The 21262-nt window shown below is 44.4% G+C and overlaps 1 protein-coding gene across 6 annotated transcripts in view; it reads left to right on the plus strand.

Moving 5' to 3' along the window:
- The window catches only part of PPFIBP1 (PPFIB scaffold protein 1), a 142767-nt gene that overhangs the window by 70093 nt on the left and 51412 nt on the right, over positions 1–21262 (plus strand). For 5 of the 6 annotated variants that reach the window (XM_075161295.1, XM_075161340.1, XM_075161331.1 and 2 more), the window contains exons 3-4: positions 16968–17129; positions 19174–19379. In XM_075161295.1, coding sequence (XP_075017396.1) covers positions 17066–17129; positions 19174–19379 — 270 coding nt within the window. In that variant the 5' untranslated portion in view covers positions 16968–17065. Of the gene's footprint in view, positions 1–12429; positions 13090–16967; positions 17130–19173; positions 19380–21262 lie in introns of those variants that run through there. The other variant, XM_075161313.1, reaches the window with a different exon arrangement.

The following is a 21262-nucleotide window of genomic DNA, read 5'->3' on the forward strand; positions in this document are numbered from 1 at the left end:
TTCTCCTCTCCCCCATACTGTGCCCAGTTCTAAATGATTTGAAGATTAATAGCTTGAGATCTGCGGACAACGCTATACATGTTGGTTATTTATGAGATAACGATTGCTCAGTCGCAAGTTGGATATCCATCCGCACTAAGTGCGGCCTTAGCAGTGTGGAGCTGTGCTTGAGATTCCTGGACGCTATTTCCATGTGGAGTGCTGGCTTTTTCCCTACTGGTGAGAAGTTCCCACAAGTGAGAAGTTTGCACAGGTAGGTGAACATGTGCTCTACTCAGGTAGGCTAACCCATTAAAATAGCCATGAAGACCAGAGTAACAGGAGTCCCAGCTCAGGTCAGCAACTTTTAACCTAAGCCCTTCAGGGCGAGTCATTCAGCTAAGCTGTTTCTTTTGATTTAACACCCAATTTACTTCATCTTTATGCCTGTCTTCAGTCAGGTTAGCTCTTTTTTGTTTGGCAGCCGGAATTAGGAAAATAATGTATTTTTCACAGCGTATCCTTTGTGTTGGCAGACTGCTGTGTAGATGTTAAAAATTGCTGTCCCCACCTAAGCTGGCAATTTCCTGCCTTGGACCTCACTGCTGTAGTACCGGAGAGCTTGGGCCAGGCTGCCGCAGCGCGAGGTGTTGTGCGGGTATGGAGCAGGTGGTCTCAGCAACCAGGGGCGCTGCCGCCTGTAGCCCAAGGAGCGCCTGTGGCGTGGGAACTCGCCTGTGACCATGTGAAAATGTTTCCTCTAGCTGGAAGGAATATCATAGCTGTCTGGACATGGCTTCTCAGTACTGGTTTCAGGCCTGAAGAAGTCCTCTATCCCAGGATCTGTTGGTTTCCCTCCTTCCCTCTGCAAGCTCCCAGGGCAGCCCTGACTGCTGGGGTGCTGCCCGCTGGGCACAGGTCTCCTTGCTGGTCACTCACTGTAGGGTCAACGCTAACAATGTCTCCTCCCAAGGCCCCCAGGCACATGGTCAGGTCAGATTGGCTTTATTACCTATGTACTCTGCAGGCTGCCTTTGGGACACATGCTGTTGGGGTGTCCTAGGTACCTTACTCAGACCTGTCTCTTCCCTGCCAAGTACAGACTCGTGCTAAATTGCTTCCCTCCGTGGAAGGTCTCTTCAATGCTGACCTTGCCCTTCCACTGCTGGGTCCCCTATTTCAGATACCTGGACATCCTCTGGCTCTTTTTCCTCCTGGTTCAGTAGTTAGGCAGTGTAGGAAGCTTAGGCAGTCTCGTCCTGCCTAATTATAAGCCATAAGGGACCACGGACCAAGTCAGTCTTGACAAATAAACCCCCCGAATGCTGGTGGTATCTTCTCCCAGTGAGACCACTGCTGCAGCATGACATGGGATTTGTCCCGGCATCCGTCCTCGGCTGTGCTGAGTTGGAAGAGGGCGACCAGAACTGGGAACGCTCTCCAGCGCTGAGGACAGAGTTGGTGCTGCAGTGTAGCAACAGCAAGTTAAGGCTTCTTCTCCGTAAACAAAGACGTTTCCATAAATCATAAGCAGCTTTTGCCTGAGTAACATTAAAACAGGTTTGCAGAAGCTTCGAAACAGGCCAAAATTGTCAGAAGTGTGGCTGAGCATCAGCATTTGTGTCATTGATAACTGAGCCTCAGTTTAGAAAAATAGGATGCCGTTTAATAGTTGTCTTTTTCATGTTATTTTCCTAAGTCTTTTTTTAGACACAATAATGCAACACAGGGAATTAAACCCCTACTTTTTAAGGTTTTTAATTAGCTGACAGTACTGATTCAGGTCTTGCAGTCTGTAAAATACAGCACATCACACTACTTCATCTTGGATAGCACTCCACTTTCTTTTTAAAGACAATTTAAATAGACTATTAAGGGGAAAAAAATGAAACCAGAGCACAGAAATGGCAATTTAGTATTCTTGACATTTCTCGGAAAGCTGCTTAAGATTATATCCTTAAAATAGCAGATTTCGCCTGCAAGTCAAGTAAAGGAGCAGGAACTGATATTTCATTAAAATACTATGAGAGGCCTGAATGCATTTATGATCTTTGAGACATTTGCAGGAAACAAGAGCTTGCTATTTGGAACTGTCAAAAGTTTTAATAAAGGGCAAAAACCAAATCCCAAAGGCCAACTGCATGACTCGGACACCTCCACTTCCAGAGATCTGGTTGTTACCACACCGAGATACCTGTTCCTGGCTTTTTCATCCCCCCCCTTTCCCTCCCTCATACCTGTGAAACTTTTTTTTATTTTAACATTGGATGTTGAACCAGAATTTAGATAAGCTAGAGTGATCATTGCCCTTATAGATTGTTAAATATATGGCCAGGTGGACTGTCTTCCAAAAAATAATCAAGAATTGATTAAAAATGAGGAGACCACGGCTTTCTCAAGGATCTGCCATGTGGACAATGCTTCTTAAATGGTTTGTCATAGAATTGAGAGTTATTCTGGGTGTTTTCCTTTTCTCTCACCTCCCAACATCAAGGAGTTTGGCTTCTGTCAAAGACTCTTACCTTAGCTTGAAAAATGGAGTTAGAAAAGTTGGAGATTAAAAGATAATTTGCTAGGTAAGGTCTATAATTAGAGTAGTTATGTAGAGTAGTTATGTAGAGCCTATTACTGTTCTGTTTCAGAAAGCACTACTTTGGCACTTCTAATAAATTTGTATTTAGGGCAACAAGTTTAATATTGTCCATCCATATTTTCCACTCAGATTGTATTGCAATAAATGTTATGCTCCGAAAAGGAGAGAAGGAAACACTACTTTTAAATTTTGTACCTTCAGTCACTTTTTAAGGTAAGGTATGTTCCAGTTGGGGGAATTTTTTGTTAATGAAATACAATATAATGGCAATATATTTTTTGAGGCTTTAACAGCAGTAATCTTGCACTTTGTTACATGCAAGTGATCCTTGTGCTTATGCGGATTTCTACAAGCTTCAGCAGGGCTTTCTGTTGGACTTGTAGCTTATTTGCACACAGTATTTATCTTCAGCGATCAAGTAAGTCTGTTTCCCTGGGTAAAGCAGTTGAAGTGTGTAGTGAATTGCAGGAGCACCCAGCTTATGCAAACTTGAGCGCACAGTTGCCATAGCTGATTTTAAAAGTTTGTCCTAGAGAAGTCCTTGGGTTGTAGCGCCTAAGCAGTTAGAGCTTTCTTGTAGTCTTGCTTTTTGGACTTTGCTAGAAACCCGCTAATAATCATGTTATTTTAGTAACACAGTATTTCCCAGGCATTTCAGTACTTGCAAAACTAGTATACCAGCAGTGAGCACACTCATGTTGATTGATGCATAGTAATTCATTTGCAAAAGTAACAGAGTTTATCAAAAAGACCTGAACCTCTACAAAGTAAAATATCATAGTAGTTATATCTTACCAGCAAAACCTTGAAGCAGATGAATCCGTTTACATGAGCGGCAGAGTTCCGTGCTGTAAGGAGGGTAATTACCATAGGGATTTGGTAGTGCTGCTGGAGGTGGTGGGAGCAGCGGCGGACCTCTCTGTGGGCAGTTCAGCACACATGATCTAGAGCTGCCCCCACTTCTGTCTGGTGACTGAGGAGGCAACCTCACAGAGCTGCTTAAGTGCCTCTGCTGCAGGCTGTTACTGTATCGTGGTAAATAAATGACAAGCTGTCCCCGAGAGGAGCCGTACTATGACGGGACCCCTGCACGAAGATGTATGATGATTTACATCCTGATATAAGCAATGTTTCTTTTCCTAAACAGGGCTGAAGCTGTAGGTCTATTGCATATGTAAAGTAAACATTCTTGCCGGTTTTGGATTTACTTTTCCCTTTTTACGCAGCAGGATCATCGTAGCTGGGGCCTTGGCATCACCAGGATCTTCTGCAAGCCCAGACTAGACTGTCTCGGTGCTTTCTTTCCGTTCAGCAGAGTATGATCCTCCTCTAAGGGAGGACCGCATCCTAACTTTAGCCAGGGAAACAAAATCTGCAGTGCTTCAGAGCTAAATATAACCCCCCCCAAAACAGTCCCTCCAGTGATGGCTCAGTAAGCACATGAAAAATAGGCAGCTCCAACAAAGGGAAACACAGGGGCAATAGTTTTAAAATAGTTATTTTTATAGATCTATTATATATGACGCAAGAATCAACCTTTTAAAACTTCTTTAGTGCTTGAGATCAAGCAAGACTTACCTCCAAGTAACTCCTGAGCCTCCGTGTATACCACGAAGGATTTGATCTCAGATGTTCACATGGTTGCTGAGGAAGCTGCTAGTTCATGGTGATGATGAGAAAATACAATGATTTGTTTACTTCTGTTTATTTGGGGTGGAGTTTTGGTTTTTGGGGTTTTTTTGGCATAGTAATAGAGGACAACTTGTAGGACCTTCTTTTTTCAACTGGTCCAGTGAGGTACTTGGTTGAGGCACAAAGACCGGGTGCATCTTGCCAGCTACCCCCTTTCCCTTTCACTGGCAACTTTCACAGTGTTTTCGGAGTTCTGTTGAGTTCTCCCTTTTGCCTCTGAAGAAAACCATTGAAGATGATCAGCTCACCCCTGTTAAACTTCATAAGGGCTTTGGCAGTGCCAGTGGACCTTTGTTTTTCCCATGAACAACCTCCTCCCTCCTGTGGCCTTCGCGGACTGGGCACTTCCATTGATCACAAATTCCCTCTTGATGTCAGCAAGACTATTTGCATCCCACAGGTTAAACCTGTGTTCTTCATTGGGACCAGGATCTTCAGCCGCAGGTGGAACTGGGGCTGCACCCTGTTTCTATTCGACCTTTGATACATGAACTCCTCCTTCTCAGCCAGCTGGTGTAGTGAAAGTCGGCGTATAGTTAATATATACCTTTCTACAGGACTGAGTCTTCCCTCTCACCCCACCCGAAGGTTGGGAAAGTGTGAAACATTTTTAATGTCTGCTTCTTTTAGCATCGGATGTCTAATTTGATTTGTATGTAAGTAGGAAAACTTTGAAGTGTTGTTGAAATACAAAGGGAAAGTACTTCAAAGAAATGTAATATTAAAAGTGTATCTGATCCCTTGAGGTTTTTGAAGTTTTATCTTGAGATTTTGTATTCAGAGGAACTTTTGTATGGAAATACTAAGGGTCATTAATCCATCCAAAACATTACGAGTGTTGCCAGTCGGCATGCATTGAACTGTTCTGTACTAGTTTTGATTTCACATCGTGGCAGGCGAGCTTCACCCATCTGTCTGTGTTGCCAATGTCTGTGACACAGTAAGGAGTTAACATGGTCTCTGACGGGGAAACCAAAGCACAACACTGCTACAGTGTGAGACTTCTTCATTACTGTTACCCCATGTCCAGCAGAGATCCCTGGATATTGGCCAAATAAAACTGCAGTGCGTTAAGCTCCCAAAACTCCTGATTTGCATCGGTCGCTCTGCTGGAGAAGGGCCGTGGTGGGTCCTTGGGAGGCAATGGGGTGGTGAATTACAGGTTTCTAATAAACAACTTGAACTTTGGGAGAGTTCAGATGTTGGATCTGAGCTTCTTGCGGTTGGGCATCCACTCCTGTAAAAACATGCCCAACTGTGCTGGATGAGGGGGTGGTTGTTTTTCCTTTTGGCAAACAAGGATTCTGGCATCGAAGTTTTTAATTGCAGGAATTATACTAGCAGTTCCCAGAGCTCAAGGGTGGGGGTGAGTGTGTGCAAGAGGAGCTCATTAGATGTGTATAAATCATGGGTTAGGCAGAGCTTTAAATCCTAGATGTATTGTCCCAACCTTGCTATCTTCTATTACACTGGGGCTTCGGAAAGTTAGAAAACTATGAAGTTACACAAGAACCTCTTTTTCCGAATACAACTATGAAACAGCAGTGAGGTTACTTTTGGTCTTTCTATGTTTTAAAAACAATTTTTAATTAAAATAGTATTAAATGACTTGTATTGTTTTTGAAGCTTTATTTTAATTACAACTGTAGGTTGAGGGAAGGGAAACAGTTAAGCAGCCTAAGCTGTTTTTTTTTCCTTATTGCAGACTTTAAAAAAAAAAAAAAAAGAGTCAGGTGATCCTGCTTCCCCCATCCACATCCCTTCTATGCCTTTTTACATTACATGTCAAACAAGGGTTTCCTGTGTTCAAACTTTCAGGATATTCTCAGATCGCATTAAACTTCCTTTAGCAACCATGTGGTTCGGTAATATTTTTTTCTTTCTTAATGAAAACTAAGATCCTAGTGGAATTACTTCTCTGTAAGAGCTCAGGTTTTGGGAGAAATCGGATATTGCAAGGTTTATGGTGTAAAACTGTAGAGTCTGTAAACCTGACTGGCATATCAGAGTTGTAGACTGGCTTAAACACGTTGCAGATACTTAATAAAGGAGAGGAGCAGTTCAGCTCTTGCACGGGGCAGTATTTCTACATTATTGTTGTTATTGTATGATTTAACCACACCTAAGTTTGCTTCAGACTCGTTGACTTGGATCGTGGCACCACTGCCTTCAGCAGCACAGGGTGGTGTGGGTGCTAATGCACCCACTGCTTATCTTGTTGCCTAAGAAAGCTGTGCAGCCCCTTACTGCAGTTGGACTCCTCTGGGTACCTGACCAGGTGGTTTATAGGTGTGTTCGCACTCTACTACTGCAACCGGATGGTAAACTTCCTTGCACTGCTCTTAAAAGTTATATTCTTCTCCATTTTAATGCATTATAGCCCTGTCTACTAAAGGCAGCCTACTGTTAGTAAGGTCGGTGATAAATCACAGTTTGTTGTTGCTATATCTAATGAAACAGGCATTTTGCATTGTTCTATGTAATAAAAAAGAAAATGTTTCACACTTAGCAGATCACCTGTAGCAAGTAAACGCATTCTCAGTGACCTTGTTATCCCACAGAAATCTAGGTAGGTTTGTAGCAGCTGCAATTCTGTCCCCAGTTGGGCATCAAACATGCATTGATGCAAGTATGTCTTAAGTTTCTGACTGCTAAGATTTCTCTTCATCTCATGAGCTGCATCTTCTTCTGTTGTAAAGCTGGTACTTTCTGCTTATCTTGCTGATGGGGCCATGGGTGACAGGAGGGATATTTCCCCCTCCTACATATGCACAGAGGCTTGGCCACAGGATGGAAAGTGGCTGCTCCCTTCCATCCCTAGGTCTTTCTCTCTTAGTAGAGAAGAAGCAGAAAGAAGTCACCTTTTCCTCTGCCACGTCCTTTCTTCCCAGCTTCCTTCCTCTTCCTGCTGCAGAAGAAAGGGAAGGCGGTAGGGCTGGGACTAGGTTTCATGCTCTGTTCCTGCAGAGGTCACAGCTCTGGCTTAATGCTGACCTGTTGCCTCCCTCTACCTTGCTGGTGAAAACCCTCCTACCCTTTAGTATCACCTGTACTCCATGACTATTACTTGTGTAGCCCTGCAGCTACATACATTTTAAACATAAAAAACGTATCTGTGTAGCCCTGCAGCCAGCCCCAGCATCATTCCTGTTCCCCCAGCACCGATACCTTTCTCTTGTGAGCTCCTCTGAGCCCCGGGCACAGCTCAGCTTCTGCTCCGCTGAGTTTTCTTAGCCTGGGTGATGCTGGAGGCCAAAGGCCACCAGGGCATGAAAAGGTCTTCCCATGAAGGCCAGGGAGGAGGTGTCAATCTGACAAGAGGAGGGAGGTTGAGATGGGATGGAGAAGGCAAAACCTCTACTCTGAAGAACTGGCTGTGAGCTTTCTTGAAAAAGGAGCGGGCAGCAAGAGAGCTGGTTTCTGTATCCTAGCTGCAAAATTGCCTTTGTGCTGAGAAGCGAGGCTGGCCCAAGGGTAGGCAGGACATACGGCTCACCAGCCAAGCAAGGGCAAGTGTTAGCGGTGAGGACAGCATGTGGCTCCTTAAAGTTGCACTGTAATAATAGGGTTTTTTGGGGGGGTGTTTGTTTGTTGCTTCTCACCAGCACGGCATTCAGAGAGAAGACAAGGACCTTTTCCTCGAGCTGAGAGCATGTGGCTTTTGTCCTTTGTTGGCACTGAAACTTTGGTATTAAAAAAGCAGGACAGAATCAACAGCACTCTGCCCCCCAGGCTGGAAAAAAAAAAATAAAAAAGCTTTGCTTACTCCAGCATTGCCAAAATTCCTGGTTATCAGACTCAGGGCTGTGTTGTCCTAGGGACTGGAGGTTCTATCCTGGGAAGGGACATGGGGGACAGAAGCCAATGAAGAGAAAGTGTGGGATGGGCAATGGTGGGAAAAAGCCGTGTTTGTGAGTGCCTCTTCTGCACCCTGGCTTGAATGAGCAGCTCTGGAGCTGGGCAGCAAACACAGGCTGTGTCCTGGAGGAAGGGGAGGGTGGTCCTAAGTGGATGGGGGAGAGCATCCCAGCAGCACTGCACTCCCTGGGCAAGAGGCATCTCCTTGTTGTGCAGCTGGGTAGTGCATTGCTCTGCAGGATCCTCGTCTGTGGCTGCTCTGGCCAGCAACAGGATAGCACACATGGCAGTTGTCAAAACACGACGGTGACTATGTTCACCTTTGCTTTGTCATTGACGAGAGCAAACGCGGATGTTCCGGGATGTGTTTTGCACGTGAACTACTCGGGCTTTTTCAAAGCTGAGAACTAATTCAAAATTTGAAGTCTGTGTTTTGAAAGGCACAGTACCTACATCTGATATTCTAAGAATCTCAAAGGTAGAAGGTCCATTTTTAATAGTGATTAAGATCACATGCTGCCTAAAGCAGGTTGTCGTGATGTAGACTTTCAGATTCCCAAGTGTACTACCTAAACATAAGCTGTTGGCAAAGCTCCAGTGTGAGCTATTGGCAAAGGGCTTTAATTTAGGAGAAAAGAAAATGCAAAGGTCCACATGTTTTTGAGGTGAGCAAGACAAAGCCAGAGTGAAAATTGGCCTACAATGTCTTATTTTTCACTTTTTCCCCCCCTATATTTTTCTCTTTAAAGTTCAGTCCCATTCTATTACATGAGGAAAAAAAAAAGCCCTCCACCATGTTGAATTTCACCCTGCTTAACTTTTAAATTGCTAAGAGGAGAGAGATGGCAAATCATGCTATATCAGGGGATTGTTGGTGTATCAGTGGTGCAGTGGTTGTACTGCCAACCTCAAGTTCTCAGATACCATGAGTCTTTAAACAACTGAAATATCCCCACATACAAGGCATATACTTCAGATCACACTCTTCTTTTACGTATCCTCCCGGAAAAATAAATCTTAAGATAACAAAATCAGAGGCAGACACAAGGGTAAGGATGTAATGCTGGGACTTTATATGAAAATTTTCCCCTTGTAACAATTGGTGCTGTGGAATTAAAGTGTTGGTTTTTCTGTTGTTCTTTACAGGTAGTTGGTAGTTAAACATAGGAAAATAACGTCCAAGCAAAATATATTTTATTTCCTTTCTGGGCTTTTGATGGTAGGTGCCCTCTACTTTTGCTTTGTGTAGAGACAACACTGAAACTGTGGATCTGGAGACTCCTAGATCTCTCTCCTAGGTACAAAATTCAGAGCCGAACCCTTTCAAATTTGGAAGTTTGTGAATTTGGTCTTTGGATCCAGCCCATTAAAAGAAAGCGGCATGAGCTATGAAATTGGATCTAAACATGAGTCTGTGCTCGAGATTTGGTTGTTCTTAAGGTATTTCGAAGAACTACCTTTTGGACTCATAACCAACAGTGCCTCTTTTGTTTTGTAGCCTGTGTGGCTACAGCGTGTCAATAACATGTTGCTGGGGAATGTGAGGCATTTCCTCGCTTGCATTAGCAGTCTCGGAGCAAGGAGTGAATATCTCAATTGTTTTTCTAATCAGTGGACCCAAGGAAAACATGTGAGAAAATAATGTATTGATTTCTCAGACTCTCTAAGGTGAGTAGTTGAAGGCATTTACTAAATAGTTAACCAGGAAAACATGAACAGCCTAAAGTGAAGTATATCTGTGGGATTTTTTTGCAAGCCTCCATTTGACCTCGGATGGCTTGTGAGTAAAGAGTGAAAGTGAGTCCAGAGTGTTTGCAGACAGGTACATGCATTACACGGCTGCTTTGCAGGTAAGGTACTGCTGCTCTGGCTGCCTCCCTGTCATCCAGCAATCACAGAGCTCACTTGTGCATCACAAAACAACGAAACGTGTCACTTGCTGTGGTTTTTAAATTCCTTCCAATTATAACAAAAAAAAAAGCTGCTGGAGAATAGGGTAGCAGAGATAAGCAACCAGAATGATTTCAATACTGCAGACCAAAATAAATGGTTTGTTTTGTAACTGGATATGAATCTAAGCCATAAACCTTGACTCAGAGACTTGGGTGTTTGTATACCTCTCTGTCAAAGTATCTGAAGGATGCTTATCTTGTGGAGGCTCAGCTTTTGCATCGTGACTAATGGGTTTAACAAATTTTAAGGCAGAGTGCAGAATGTGACTAAGCTGGTTGGTAATAAAGGTTGTTGTGTGATTTGAGGTAAGTTTTTCCCAGGTATAAACAATTATATCTTGGAAGGACTTTTGCACTTTATGCTCTTAAAATACTTTTAAATCTTTTCTATGGCTTGGTACCTTTTATCTCAAGACATGTCTTATGTACTGTGGGATAGGCTTTCAGCCTCAGTGTGCTTCCATTCACTTTTATCAGTTCAAGGAAATAAATAATGTTTGTTGTATAATAAAGAAATAATGAAATTCAGGGAACAAAGAAAGGATCTAGAGTTAGGGAACAAAGGGACATTTGTTGCTTTTTTGTAGTCCTGCGTAATACGAGAACAGTATTGCTTTGATGTCATTGACTAGAGTTCAGCAAATTCAAGAAGAAATTTATTTATATATATAAAAATAAATAGACATTATCAGTTTAAGTAAGCCTTTGCCAATGTTTGGGTTGTTTTTTACTCATAATGATGATTATCCTTTTTGCACGGTTGAGCGTTGGGCTCTTGGAGGGTGCTGAGCCTGCAGGCTGGTGGGGCCCTGAGCCTGGCCCCGCTGGGCTCCCGCTTCGGGGACGGGGCTCCTCATAGCCGTCCTCCCGAAAAGGAGGACTTGTACGTGGAAGGACCAGCCAGAGGACGTGCCTGGTCTTACCAGGCCTCCTTGCTTCAGCCTGTGTGTAATGGCTGTTCGGCCACTGCGGGGCAAGAGAGCACGGGTGCCTGCCGGGAGAAGCTGCTGAGGAGGTGTCCCCCTGCCCGGGAGGGAACCGAGCAGGGGTACCTGCCTCCCCGCGGCCGCCGGGGCTTCTCCTCGGGGAAGGGGGGCAATGGCTGAATTATGCAGTTCAAAGCATGTTTGGGACCTAATTAGTTTCCTGACCCTGCCTCATGCTAAGATATTTCTCTACGTTATTCCCATTAAGATATTTCCAGCATTTCCTAATTTTACTTTTTAGATTTAATTTGTTCTTCTCTTGCAAAACACCAGAGCAATATATTCAACAAGGATCCATTTTTAGTTTCTTCTTTCAGGCCTGGAAGGTATGAAATGGAGTCTTTTTTTATTTAAAAAAAAATGTTAATGACTCCTGGTGTAAATTAGCTGAATATATTCATTATTAAGTGTTAAAATAGTGCTATAGTGGCACTATAGTTGAGTATCTTCAAAACAGCCCATGAGAAATTGTGCCAGAGATTTAGACTGGATTCATTTGAAGCCCATTTTATTTGTGATTGAAATGTATTTTGCAAATAAGTCTCTGTGTTCGTGTTTCTCTTCTGGCCAGCCAGAAAAAAACACAAATAGATGTGATAATGTGTCTGAAATGGCATTTATCTTCATGAAATAGAGCTTTACCTTGTAAAAATTAATTGCTAAGGATGCGTTGTTTCAGTGTTGTGAGGCGAGAGAGATGAATCCAGAAGATGCTTCAGACCCTCCCGCAGTCATCTCGTATGTGTAGGACTGAAAATGCAGGGACATTAATTTTGACAGCAAGGTGAAATTTGGGGTTTTAATTTTGCTGTGAAACAGGTTCTCTCCCTCCACCTTCCCCGTAAAAGATGTCTGCAGTTTGTTAGCTTTTTCATTGTATTTTTGTTGTAGACTGCTCTGGGGTAACAGCCTGCTCTTGGGGCTCCTTTTTTTATTTTCTACAGCTCTCAGGAACAAGCCCTAATCAAGATTTTTCATTCCTGTGTATCAAAATTTCCTGATTTAAGGAGTGTTATGTAGGAATGGGAGAGCTGGGAAACTCAAGTCATCCATCTTATTGCATCATGTCATAAAAATAATCTGTAGCTGATGCTTTCTTTCCAAACGCTGAGCATTTGCAGAGGAGGAAGAGGGGGGGACGAAAGGCCAGCTCCTGCCCTTCCCCGGAGAGGTTGCATGCTGGGCACGATGTGTCCTTTTGGCCTTCGGACCTGCTAGCAGGCAGGTGACTCTCCTCAGCTCTGCGAACCTCTGGGTTTTAAAGCGTGGTGTGTTTTGCAGGTGGATGTCCAGAGTGAGACTACCTCAAAATAAAAAAGAAATCGGCTTGAAGATGTTGCCCCTAGATGCCTGTCTGTGTGGTGTTTGATCTAGGAAAGAGAGAGCCTCTGGGTGGGGAAACTATAATTTCCTACATATGTAAAATGTTTAAGCACCTTTTTTTTTTTTATTAAAATCTGCCATCTTAATTAAATATTTAATTTTGAAATCCATATTCAGGCAGCTTTCATGATTGCATCCAGCAGACTGCAGTTCCCCATTCACAAAGCCCCTTGTTTTTTTCTAGCTTTCCTTGGATTTATTTGCAGGGCAGTGTTTTGTTTTCTCGGTAAGCCGTTTGGAATACATCTTCGCAAGCTGTAGCCGGAGGGTTTGTGTGTCATTCAAAAATAAAAATAAAAAATCTCCACCTACTGAAAAGTGAACAGCATAGCCCTAGCAACCGGCTGGTGTGTTCGAACCAGAGGAAGGGACGTTAAACAAGTAAGACCAAACAACGTCTTCTCTGTAACGGCCAGGGATGCAGTAGGAATGCCAGCTAGTGATAAGATTAATCATAACTGATCGTGGAGATAGCTGCATTTGTATTTTTTTTTTTTAATGGTGGATTGTAAATACAGCCTTGATGAAGCAATGCTTGTTCTTGTCGGCATGAACAAAGTATTCAGCTGGGAGCTCTAAAAAGGGGATCTGCCTCTGTAAAAACAACCCCCCTGCCCCACCTCGCGCTTATTGTGCACGCAGGAAGGTAAGTGTCATCGTTTTCTTGGAAAGCAAGAGAAAGCTTGTTCTAAATGGTCCGTCAGACAGGGTACTATCAGTACTTTCCTCCCAGGTGTGTTCTTGATGGTGTTATGCCAGGGGTGGATTTTGTGTGTCTGCCTCTCTGTCTCCTGTGTGCACCTTGGTTTCTCATTCATCTGCCATGTCATAGATCCATCTGTGTAAAAATGATAATTTTCCTTTTTTTTTTTTTCTTTCTGCTTTTGTGGATGAAAGGAATTTAAACTGCTTGACATCATCTGAAATATTAGCTATTCCTTATTTTCCTAAGGAGCACCATTGCGATTCTCCAAGATGGATTTTCATTTGTAGTTTTCCTTAGTCACTGCCAACAAAAAAACCCAAAGCCTTGAGTTTTCCCTTAGGTTTTATTTCTATTAGACCAAAACCATTAAAAGCAAAGAGTAAAGAAAGGAACATATATATCAGGAAAGTTCTGCTGTGTTAGTGGTCAGTGAGGCTCCTCTCAAAGTCTGTGAAGTCAGAGTCAGCCTCGGTGCCCTTCGGTACGGGCAGGGATTAATCCACTGGTGTTTCAGTATTGTCCTCTTTCCTATAATCCACAAAGGACTGCTGATTTATGACTTCTGTCTAATAATTGCGTTTCTTTGACTCCCTCTGCAACCTCCCCTTTCCACCCTTTTCCTCCTGCGGTTTGTTGTCTTTTCTTGTTTTATGCAGTTTGGTTCTTTGTCCGCTGGTGTATGAGGTCTTTGATTTCCCCCCTGTCCATCCGTTCCCTGCGTGCCGGTGATGGTGTGCAAAGAATAAAAGCGGTTCTATGCCCTTACTGGGGAAGGATCCCTCCAGTAGTAGTTTTCTATCACAGCGGTTTTACTTCCTGACTGCTAGATGTGATGCACTGTGCTGGGAAGGTGGCCAGAGCAGGATGTGCCGTTCCAGGCTAGTTTTCAATGACCACTTTTAGGACCAAATAACTGGGGAAATGGGATTTTGTTGCGTCATCTCCAGCTGTTCGGCTTGGGGGCTTTTTGTTCTTTTTGTTTCATCTCTCCAAGTTTCTCAGCTATAGGCTTGGTCAGGCTGCTAACAGATGCTCCATGAGTGGTGGAAGGTTTTTTGGAGATCCGTGTGTTTGCACGGTCTTGCTTCACTAAATTTTATCTTAAAATTTCTCACTGCTGCTCTCGGCAGCACAGTTCCTTTTGCAGTAGCAGTGGAGGAAACACTGTGCAGACTGACGTCTCTCCTTCCTTGGAGGTAGGACCTGTAACAGTGGGGTAAATGCTGGGGGTCTCCTGGATGCTCTTGGTATCACCATCTGCCACTGCTGCTCCCTTCAGTAGAGCTGTCTTAGGGATTTTTAATAACCATGAACAAACCCCTTGTTTAGGAAAAGCAAGGAGTGCTTTTTTTGGAAACATGAGGAGTGATTGTGCTTGGATGAAGTGCAGGGATGGTGATTTTTCTGTGCCTATGAGCCATGGCTTTATTGTGCAAATGTCAATTAGCAGTTCCTTGCCCCCAATTAAGCTCTCTCCTAGACAGAAGGTGAGGAACAAGGGGTGCACTGTGAACAAATGTGATTAGGGAGCGCTCTGTTCCTTAGCACATTTTTAGCCTGCAGCTTGGCTTTGCCTAGGTGGCCTCCTCAGTACTGTATTTAATGCTTGATCGTGAGCTGTGCTGAGCTCAATGATGGCCGAGGTGGGAAGGCATCTCTGGAGGTCTCCAGCCCACCCCCTGCCCAAAGCAAGGTTGCCCAGGGCAGGCTGCACCGGGCAGTCGGTCTGTGAGTAGCTCCAAGGATGGAGACCCCGAAAGGGCAACTCTTTGCAGTGCTTGCCAACCTCACAGTAAAAAAGATTTGTTTTTTTATTTTGTTTTTTTACGCGTAAGTGGAATTTCCTTTGTTTTAACATGTGTCCATTGCGTTTTGTCATGTCACTGGGCGCCACTAAGACGAGTCTGGCTCTGTCTTCTTTACTCTCCCCATCAGGTGTTTATGCACACTGAGAAGATCGCGAGTACTCCGATTCCCAAACATTAATTGGCTCTTGCAGGTTTGTGGATGTTTTGTGACGTTGGTCCTTTTCCACTTAGAGCTGTGAGGAATCAGCATTCTGCCTGGGGCAGCAGCAGCCCTGGGGTTTCTCTGTGTGCTCTTTGCCTTCAGAGAGCAATCCAACGAAGATCAGTCACACTTTATGTTCATAGATGCCCATGTTTACTAGATGTCGGCAGGACCTGGTTATCTGAGCCAGGGAATCCTAAAGAGGAAAGGACAAGACTGTCTTCAGAATTGTCCAAGTGAATGTGTTTGCAAAAGCTGAGTTTTCTGCTCTTTTTTTATCAGGCGTAGAGGCACGGACCAAATATCTTGCAGGACCTACATATTGGGGCAGGTATTGTACTGCTTGAAGCTTACTGTTTACGCTGTGTTTAAAATCGAGGGCTTCCTCCTTGAAGGTTGGAAATCTTTCGTTATGACACTCCTGCGTTTTTTAAGATTCACAACACCTTCACTTACAGGTATTTTGACTTTTTAAACTTCTCTTGGCTTTTCTGACTCTGGCAACTAAATAATAAAGCAAGACATTTTCCAGAAGTGCAGTAGTCTTTGTGCTGTCATTCAAAAGTTACCATAGAGTTTGGACTTGCTTTATGTTATAAAAGTTTTGATGTGAAAGATGAAATGTTTGTTGGCGTTTCAAGGACAACATTTCAGCAAAGCTAGCTGGTAGCCTCCAATAAGAGCTACCTCCCAGCTGGGTCAAACCAATGAGGTGACTTGTAGGAGGGAAAATTTAGTTTATAACATGAATTTTTGTTTTGCTATGTTTTTAGTAGACTCTTTTCCAGGACTTATGCCAGAGATAGCGTGAACAACTTTCTTAATTGCTTATGTTGGGGCAAATGTCAGCAGCGGTACAGCCTAATACAAAAACCAAATGGCAGGGTATGCAAAAGGTTAAAGTGAGTTTTCCTTCCTGGTGTTTGTTTAGCCTTGTTCCCTAACTGTATTTATAGCAGAAGTAGTCTCGTGTGTCCTAGATTAAAGCCGCGGCAGTCTGGGCTATTTCGGTGGCTTGTGTGTCCATTGTGCTGGGGTGGAGGGATCGGGTATGCCTCTGACCTCTGCAGCAAAGTACCTAAGCACGTGCTTAACTTGTAGTCCATCGGGATTTCGGGTCTGCTAGTTCACCTGCCCAGGCAGCACATGGGGCAGGTTCGCTTTTCCAGACTCTACTGGAAATACTCCTCTGGCAACCAGTTCTGGCTTTCAAAAGTTTGAGGGTAAGATCAGATTGCGTTGTTACGGTGTGAATCTCTGCTAAGCTCAGAGCAGCGTCTTTGGAGGGCTAGTCCGTGCATGCACACTGCATCCAGTGAGTCATGGGCATTTGAGATATCCTGCCTGTAGGCAAATCATTGCATGCCTAGGACTTCTGGATTGTCAGACATCCGGAAATGTTGGGCAAATGCTCAGACTCCTCTTTTTCTATACCAGCAAATTCTTGGGGAGAAAAAATACAGCGGGATAGTCGTGGTTTATTGCTGAGTTTCAGCTTCCTTTTAGTGATCGAAGGCCTGTGTCTTCTGTGCGAGCTTCCGTGAAGCACCATGTGGGATTTCTGAGGTGCTCTATGGGATGCCCCTTCAGTGGCATGGACCTGTAGGCAGAGCACGCCATGGGCTGACCAACAGCAGGAACTGGACCTTCACGTTGGTGGTTTGATTCTTTGATGCCAGTTCATGCCTGGTGATGAACACCTCCAAGTCTTGTTGTGGTCAGCAAATGGCCCCAGTCTTCCTGCTGGTCTGGCGATGGTGGTGTCTGAATTCAAAGAACATGCAGTGAAATGAAATTCTCTTTTGCAGATTGAATTGCAGACTTGAGGCTCTGGATCCAACTTACGCTATCGGTGTTGCATTGCTCCTTATGGTGTAGCTGGTGATCATTCCTGAGAAGAGAGAAGATGATGAGTGATGCAAGTGACATGCTCGCTGCAGCGCTGGAGCAGATGGATGGCATTATAGCAGGTAAACGCCTGGGGCAGCTTGTTCATTTAACTGTTTCGGTCCTCCTTTCTCATACCCGGAGGACAGAGTTTCAGGCTGAGAAGGGAATGTGCTGGTAATTGTGTTTGGTGTCTTCCCTTATAGCTTAGTGATTACAAATAAATGGAGTGGGGGGATTGCACAGACTCTCACACACAGACCACGGCTAAATAGATTGTAGTTTTTCTCCTACCCTCTATCAAAATGCTGCTCAAAGTGGCTGAGTGACACAGTTCATCTGGTGCACACAGCACCATGAAAGCCAAGGACGAGGCATGTTTCAAACCAAGATGAGTGTGTTTAAAGAGCTGCTGCAAGACAGGAAGAGTAAGTTTGCCTAATACTGGCTACTCTGAACTTCTCTCAACTCTGAAGAGTTAAAACATGAATTGAATTTTCCTTTTTTCAAAATTGGAATGTTTTGGTCTAAACATTTGGCTTGAACCTGCCTTTCACATTTGAGTTTTTATAAGTACTTGTAAATTGTAAGTGGACTAAGGAGAGGCATCACGAAGTATACAATGTCTGCTTTTAAGTTGAGTCTGGTGAGTTAGAAAATAATATAAGTGCACAACACAGAGGAGCAAAGCAGCAAGAAATTCATAGTTTAATCCTGTTCCAGCAGAGCTATGCAAACAGCTACCCAAACTGAAAAAATGGTCTGCAAGGATAGGAACACAGTTATAAAGTCTTTAATAGGTCCACTTAAAATAATTTCCCTTAGGGGAAAAAAAGATCATACAGTGCGTGCTTTGTTTGAACAATGACTTTTCTCTGCAGTTTTCCTAAATATTAAGGACACATAGCAGGAACACATGTAAAGTGGATTCAGTTGGATCATAATGATCTCTAAAAATAAATATAAGCTGTGACTTTACTAATTTCCATAAGTAGATACTGGTATTTGGATCCGATCATGTATCTGTGTTTCCAGGAGCCTAAGTTGGGTTATGGCAGGATGAGGTTTAATATAAAAATAAAATGTGATGTTGGGATGTTTAAGTCACCACAGACTTAATTTACCCATGTGTCGGAATAGACTTAGAAAGTAATATAACAAAGGGATATCGACTCCTATGCTGTTGAGGGGATTTTTTTCTCTTCATTTTTTTCAAAGGGAATTAGCAGAATACTTGCATTTTTGTGGCTTACCAGATGAGGTTAATGAAAGTTCGTGGAAGTGCATATATGGCATATCACTGTAGCTTCCAAAAGTTGACAGTACAAAAGCTGATGCTCTGTCATGAACATGTCTCATTGTGCCGAGGCATTACAGTATTAAGGTCACAAATCAGTGTGCTGAAATTATAGTTGGAATTAGCTAGGTTGACTTAAATCAACCTTAATCCTGAATTTGTAGTTTCCTTCCTCACTTAATATATAGCAACTTTTAATGTAGGTCAAATATACGTACTGTGAGTTTATGCAAATATGAGATTTTTCTCTTTATTAGCATGCAGATGTCAGTGCTACCATGTCAAACTGCTGGGTTTAAAATTTATTCTCATGTAGAAGTGCTTTACTCTTTTTATTTATTTTCATATTTTTCTTTATTCTTTTTAAAAAATTTCCAGTGCCTTGGAGCAGCATAACATATTTCTGCGTGAAAAAAAAATGCAGAGCGTGGTTTCCTCTGGAAACCATCACTGTCTGGACTTGGGTCCCTACGGGGTGACTCAAAGCATCAGCAGAGCCTGTTCCCCCCACAGTACTTTCCGCCTCCGATACATCCCAGGGAGCAGGAGCCCAGCCTGCGCCTTGAACCCCTGGGCACAGTTGTGGCGTCCATGTCCTCTGTCGGATCAGCCCATCTCCTTCCTGCTGGAGCTTCCGTCCACGTAGCCCGCCAGCAAGGGCTTGCACTTCTCCGAATTGCCACGTGGTGCGGGCAGAATCCAGCACCAACACTGAGTTTGGTTCAGATAAATGCCCGTCGGGAGCCAATGTCGCCTGGCATCTCTCAGCCTTGCTGCGGGTCTGACCTGCTTGCCTCGTGCTTGACCCCGTGCGATTTTGCTCCCTCCAGGTTCGAAGGCGCTGGAGTACTCCAACGGCATCTTTGACTGCCAGTCCCCCACCTCTCCCTTCATGGGGGGCCTGCGGGCGCTGCACCTGGTGGAGGACTTGCGGGGCTTGCTGGAGATGATGGAAGCGGACGAGAGAGAGGGGCTGCGCTGCCAGGTCCCAGACTCGACAGCAGAGGCTCTGATCGAATGGCTCCAAAGTCAAATGGTACTGTCTCGTCTTGTTTCACTTGTAATACACTCATTTGTGTGTTAACTAGACCGGCTCAGGCAGCGGGGCTGTGTTTTATGCAGGACATTTAAAAGTTTTAGAGTGGGTTTCAAAAAGCCAAAGGAAAGAGAGTTCGGTTTGGAGATGATGCTGTGGGGCCTCGGAAAAGCTGTAGCACAAATACCTTGTGCAGTAGGTTGGCCTGTGCTTTTTTTTGATGTACCACCGTGCCTCATTTTGGGGAGCAAAAAATTTTTGGTAATTGGCGTTTCATCTCAGAGGTTTGGGGAAAGACATTTTTATAGGAATCAGACACTTAGAAGGGGGGGGGCGGGGGGAACCTGTTTTCAATATGAACTTTTCACTAAAAAGCATTTTTGGCAGCGTATTTTCTAGAGGGACCAGTGTTGTTACTGAGCTTCCTTACCTGGTTTATAACAGAAGTGAGTGGTATAAGCTCAGCATCCTTTTAACCTGGAAACCAAACCAAATTTTTATTTTCTGTGTTTGTGACAATCTACCAGTTTTTGTCACCCTCGCTTTAAAAATACGCCAAAATATACGTGACAAGGCTGTTCTTTCCCCAAGACTTGATTTTCCAAAAAGGTCAAATATTATTTGAGTGGAGGCTACCTGAAGACTACTCTGGAAAATAAAATGTTGTGCTTATTAGAAGGTGAGTTACATGACATCGTTTTCAAAGGACCCACTGGTTTTACCTCCAGGTGCCCTGTGACTGGTGACTTCCTGGCAGGGCCAAATAGGAGTCGTCGTGCTCGTGGTCTGTGGCAGGGTTTGCGTTGCGGTGGTGTGGGCGTGCACAGGTTTTGGGGAAGCTCCAGCAGTAGAAGGCAAGACTTATTTCCAGAGACCGTGCTTCAGGGTTTAAGTCAGCCTGTAGCTGTAACAATGACAGCAGCGGTGGGTGTGCACTTCTGCAGATTTTGCCAAATCCGTATTGCAGCAGTGTCTGGGTCCTCCCGTCTGACACACTTGGCATTGGCCAAGGTAACACCACACTGCTGAAATGGGGATGCCAGATCTGATGAAGGCTGGGTCTGATGCGGGACAGGCCACCGTGGTGGCTCTGTGTTGCACCTTATGCGTTGCTGCTGTTGGGACGGGCAGCCGCCGTCGCCTGGTCCCTTCCCAGGACGGACATCACACCCCCTCAGAAAGGGCTCAGTCACCCTGGAGCCACGGCTGATCTTGTGTAAAACGTTGTTATCTTGATACAAGATCTGAATATCTTGATACTCAGCGCTCAGTTGCAGCCCAGAGCGGTGGGCACAGGACGGTGTTTGGCCTGCGCTCCCCAGCCGCGGGCGCGGCAGGCGTGGCGCTGCGCTGGCGCCGGGTGACCTGATGTGCCATCTAGCGGCACGCGGGCTGTGCGCAGCGCTGCGGGAAGGGACGGGGACCTGGGCTAGCACGGCCGGGCTCGCTTGCATAGCTCTTGCGGGAAGGTTTGAGGGGAGAGCTTTTTTCTTTTCTTTTGCTTTGAACTACGCATTTGAAAATGCCTGAAACTTAATGAGGCACGTGGGAGCTTTCCCGCTGCCTCCAGTGGATTTGGATCTCGCCCCCATTGTCAAAGCGTGGCAGCCAACGCTGAGATCAGGAGGAGGAGACGGGAGTGACATTCAAGTCAGATCTTTAAAACACGCAGAGTTCCTGCTAACATCAGCGTTTCCTTCCTGTGTAACATACAGCAGTGAACATCGCTGTAACTAGTCTCTGCTCTGTGTGGAGCAGAAATCCAGGGGCATAACAGGTTTCATGTAAGTATGGCCTATATAAATAAAAAAATGTTCATATGCCAAATAAACAGCCTTGGAAAATTAACTGCTCTCCATGGTGTGCATAGACATGCAGTAGTC

This window comes from Calonectris borealis, chromosome 1, assembly GCF_964195595.1.
Source record: "Calonectris borealis chromosome 1, bCalBor7.hap1.2, whole genome shotgun sequence".
NCBI lineage: Eukaryota > Metazoa > Chordata > Aves > Procellariiformes > Procellariidae > Calonectris > Calonectris borealis.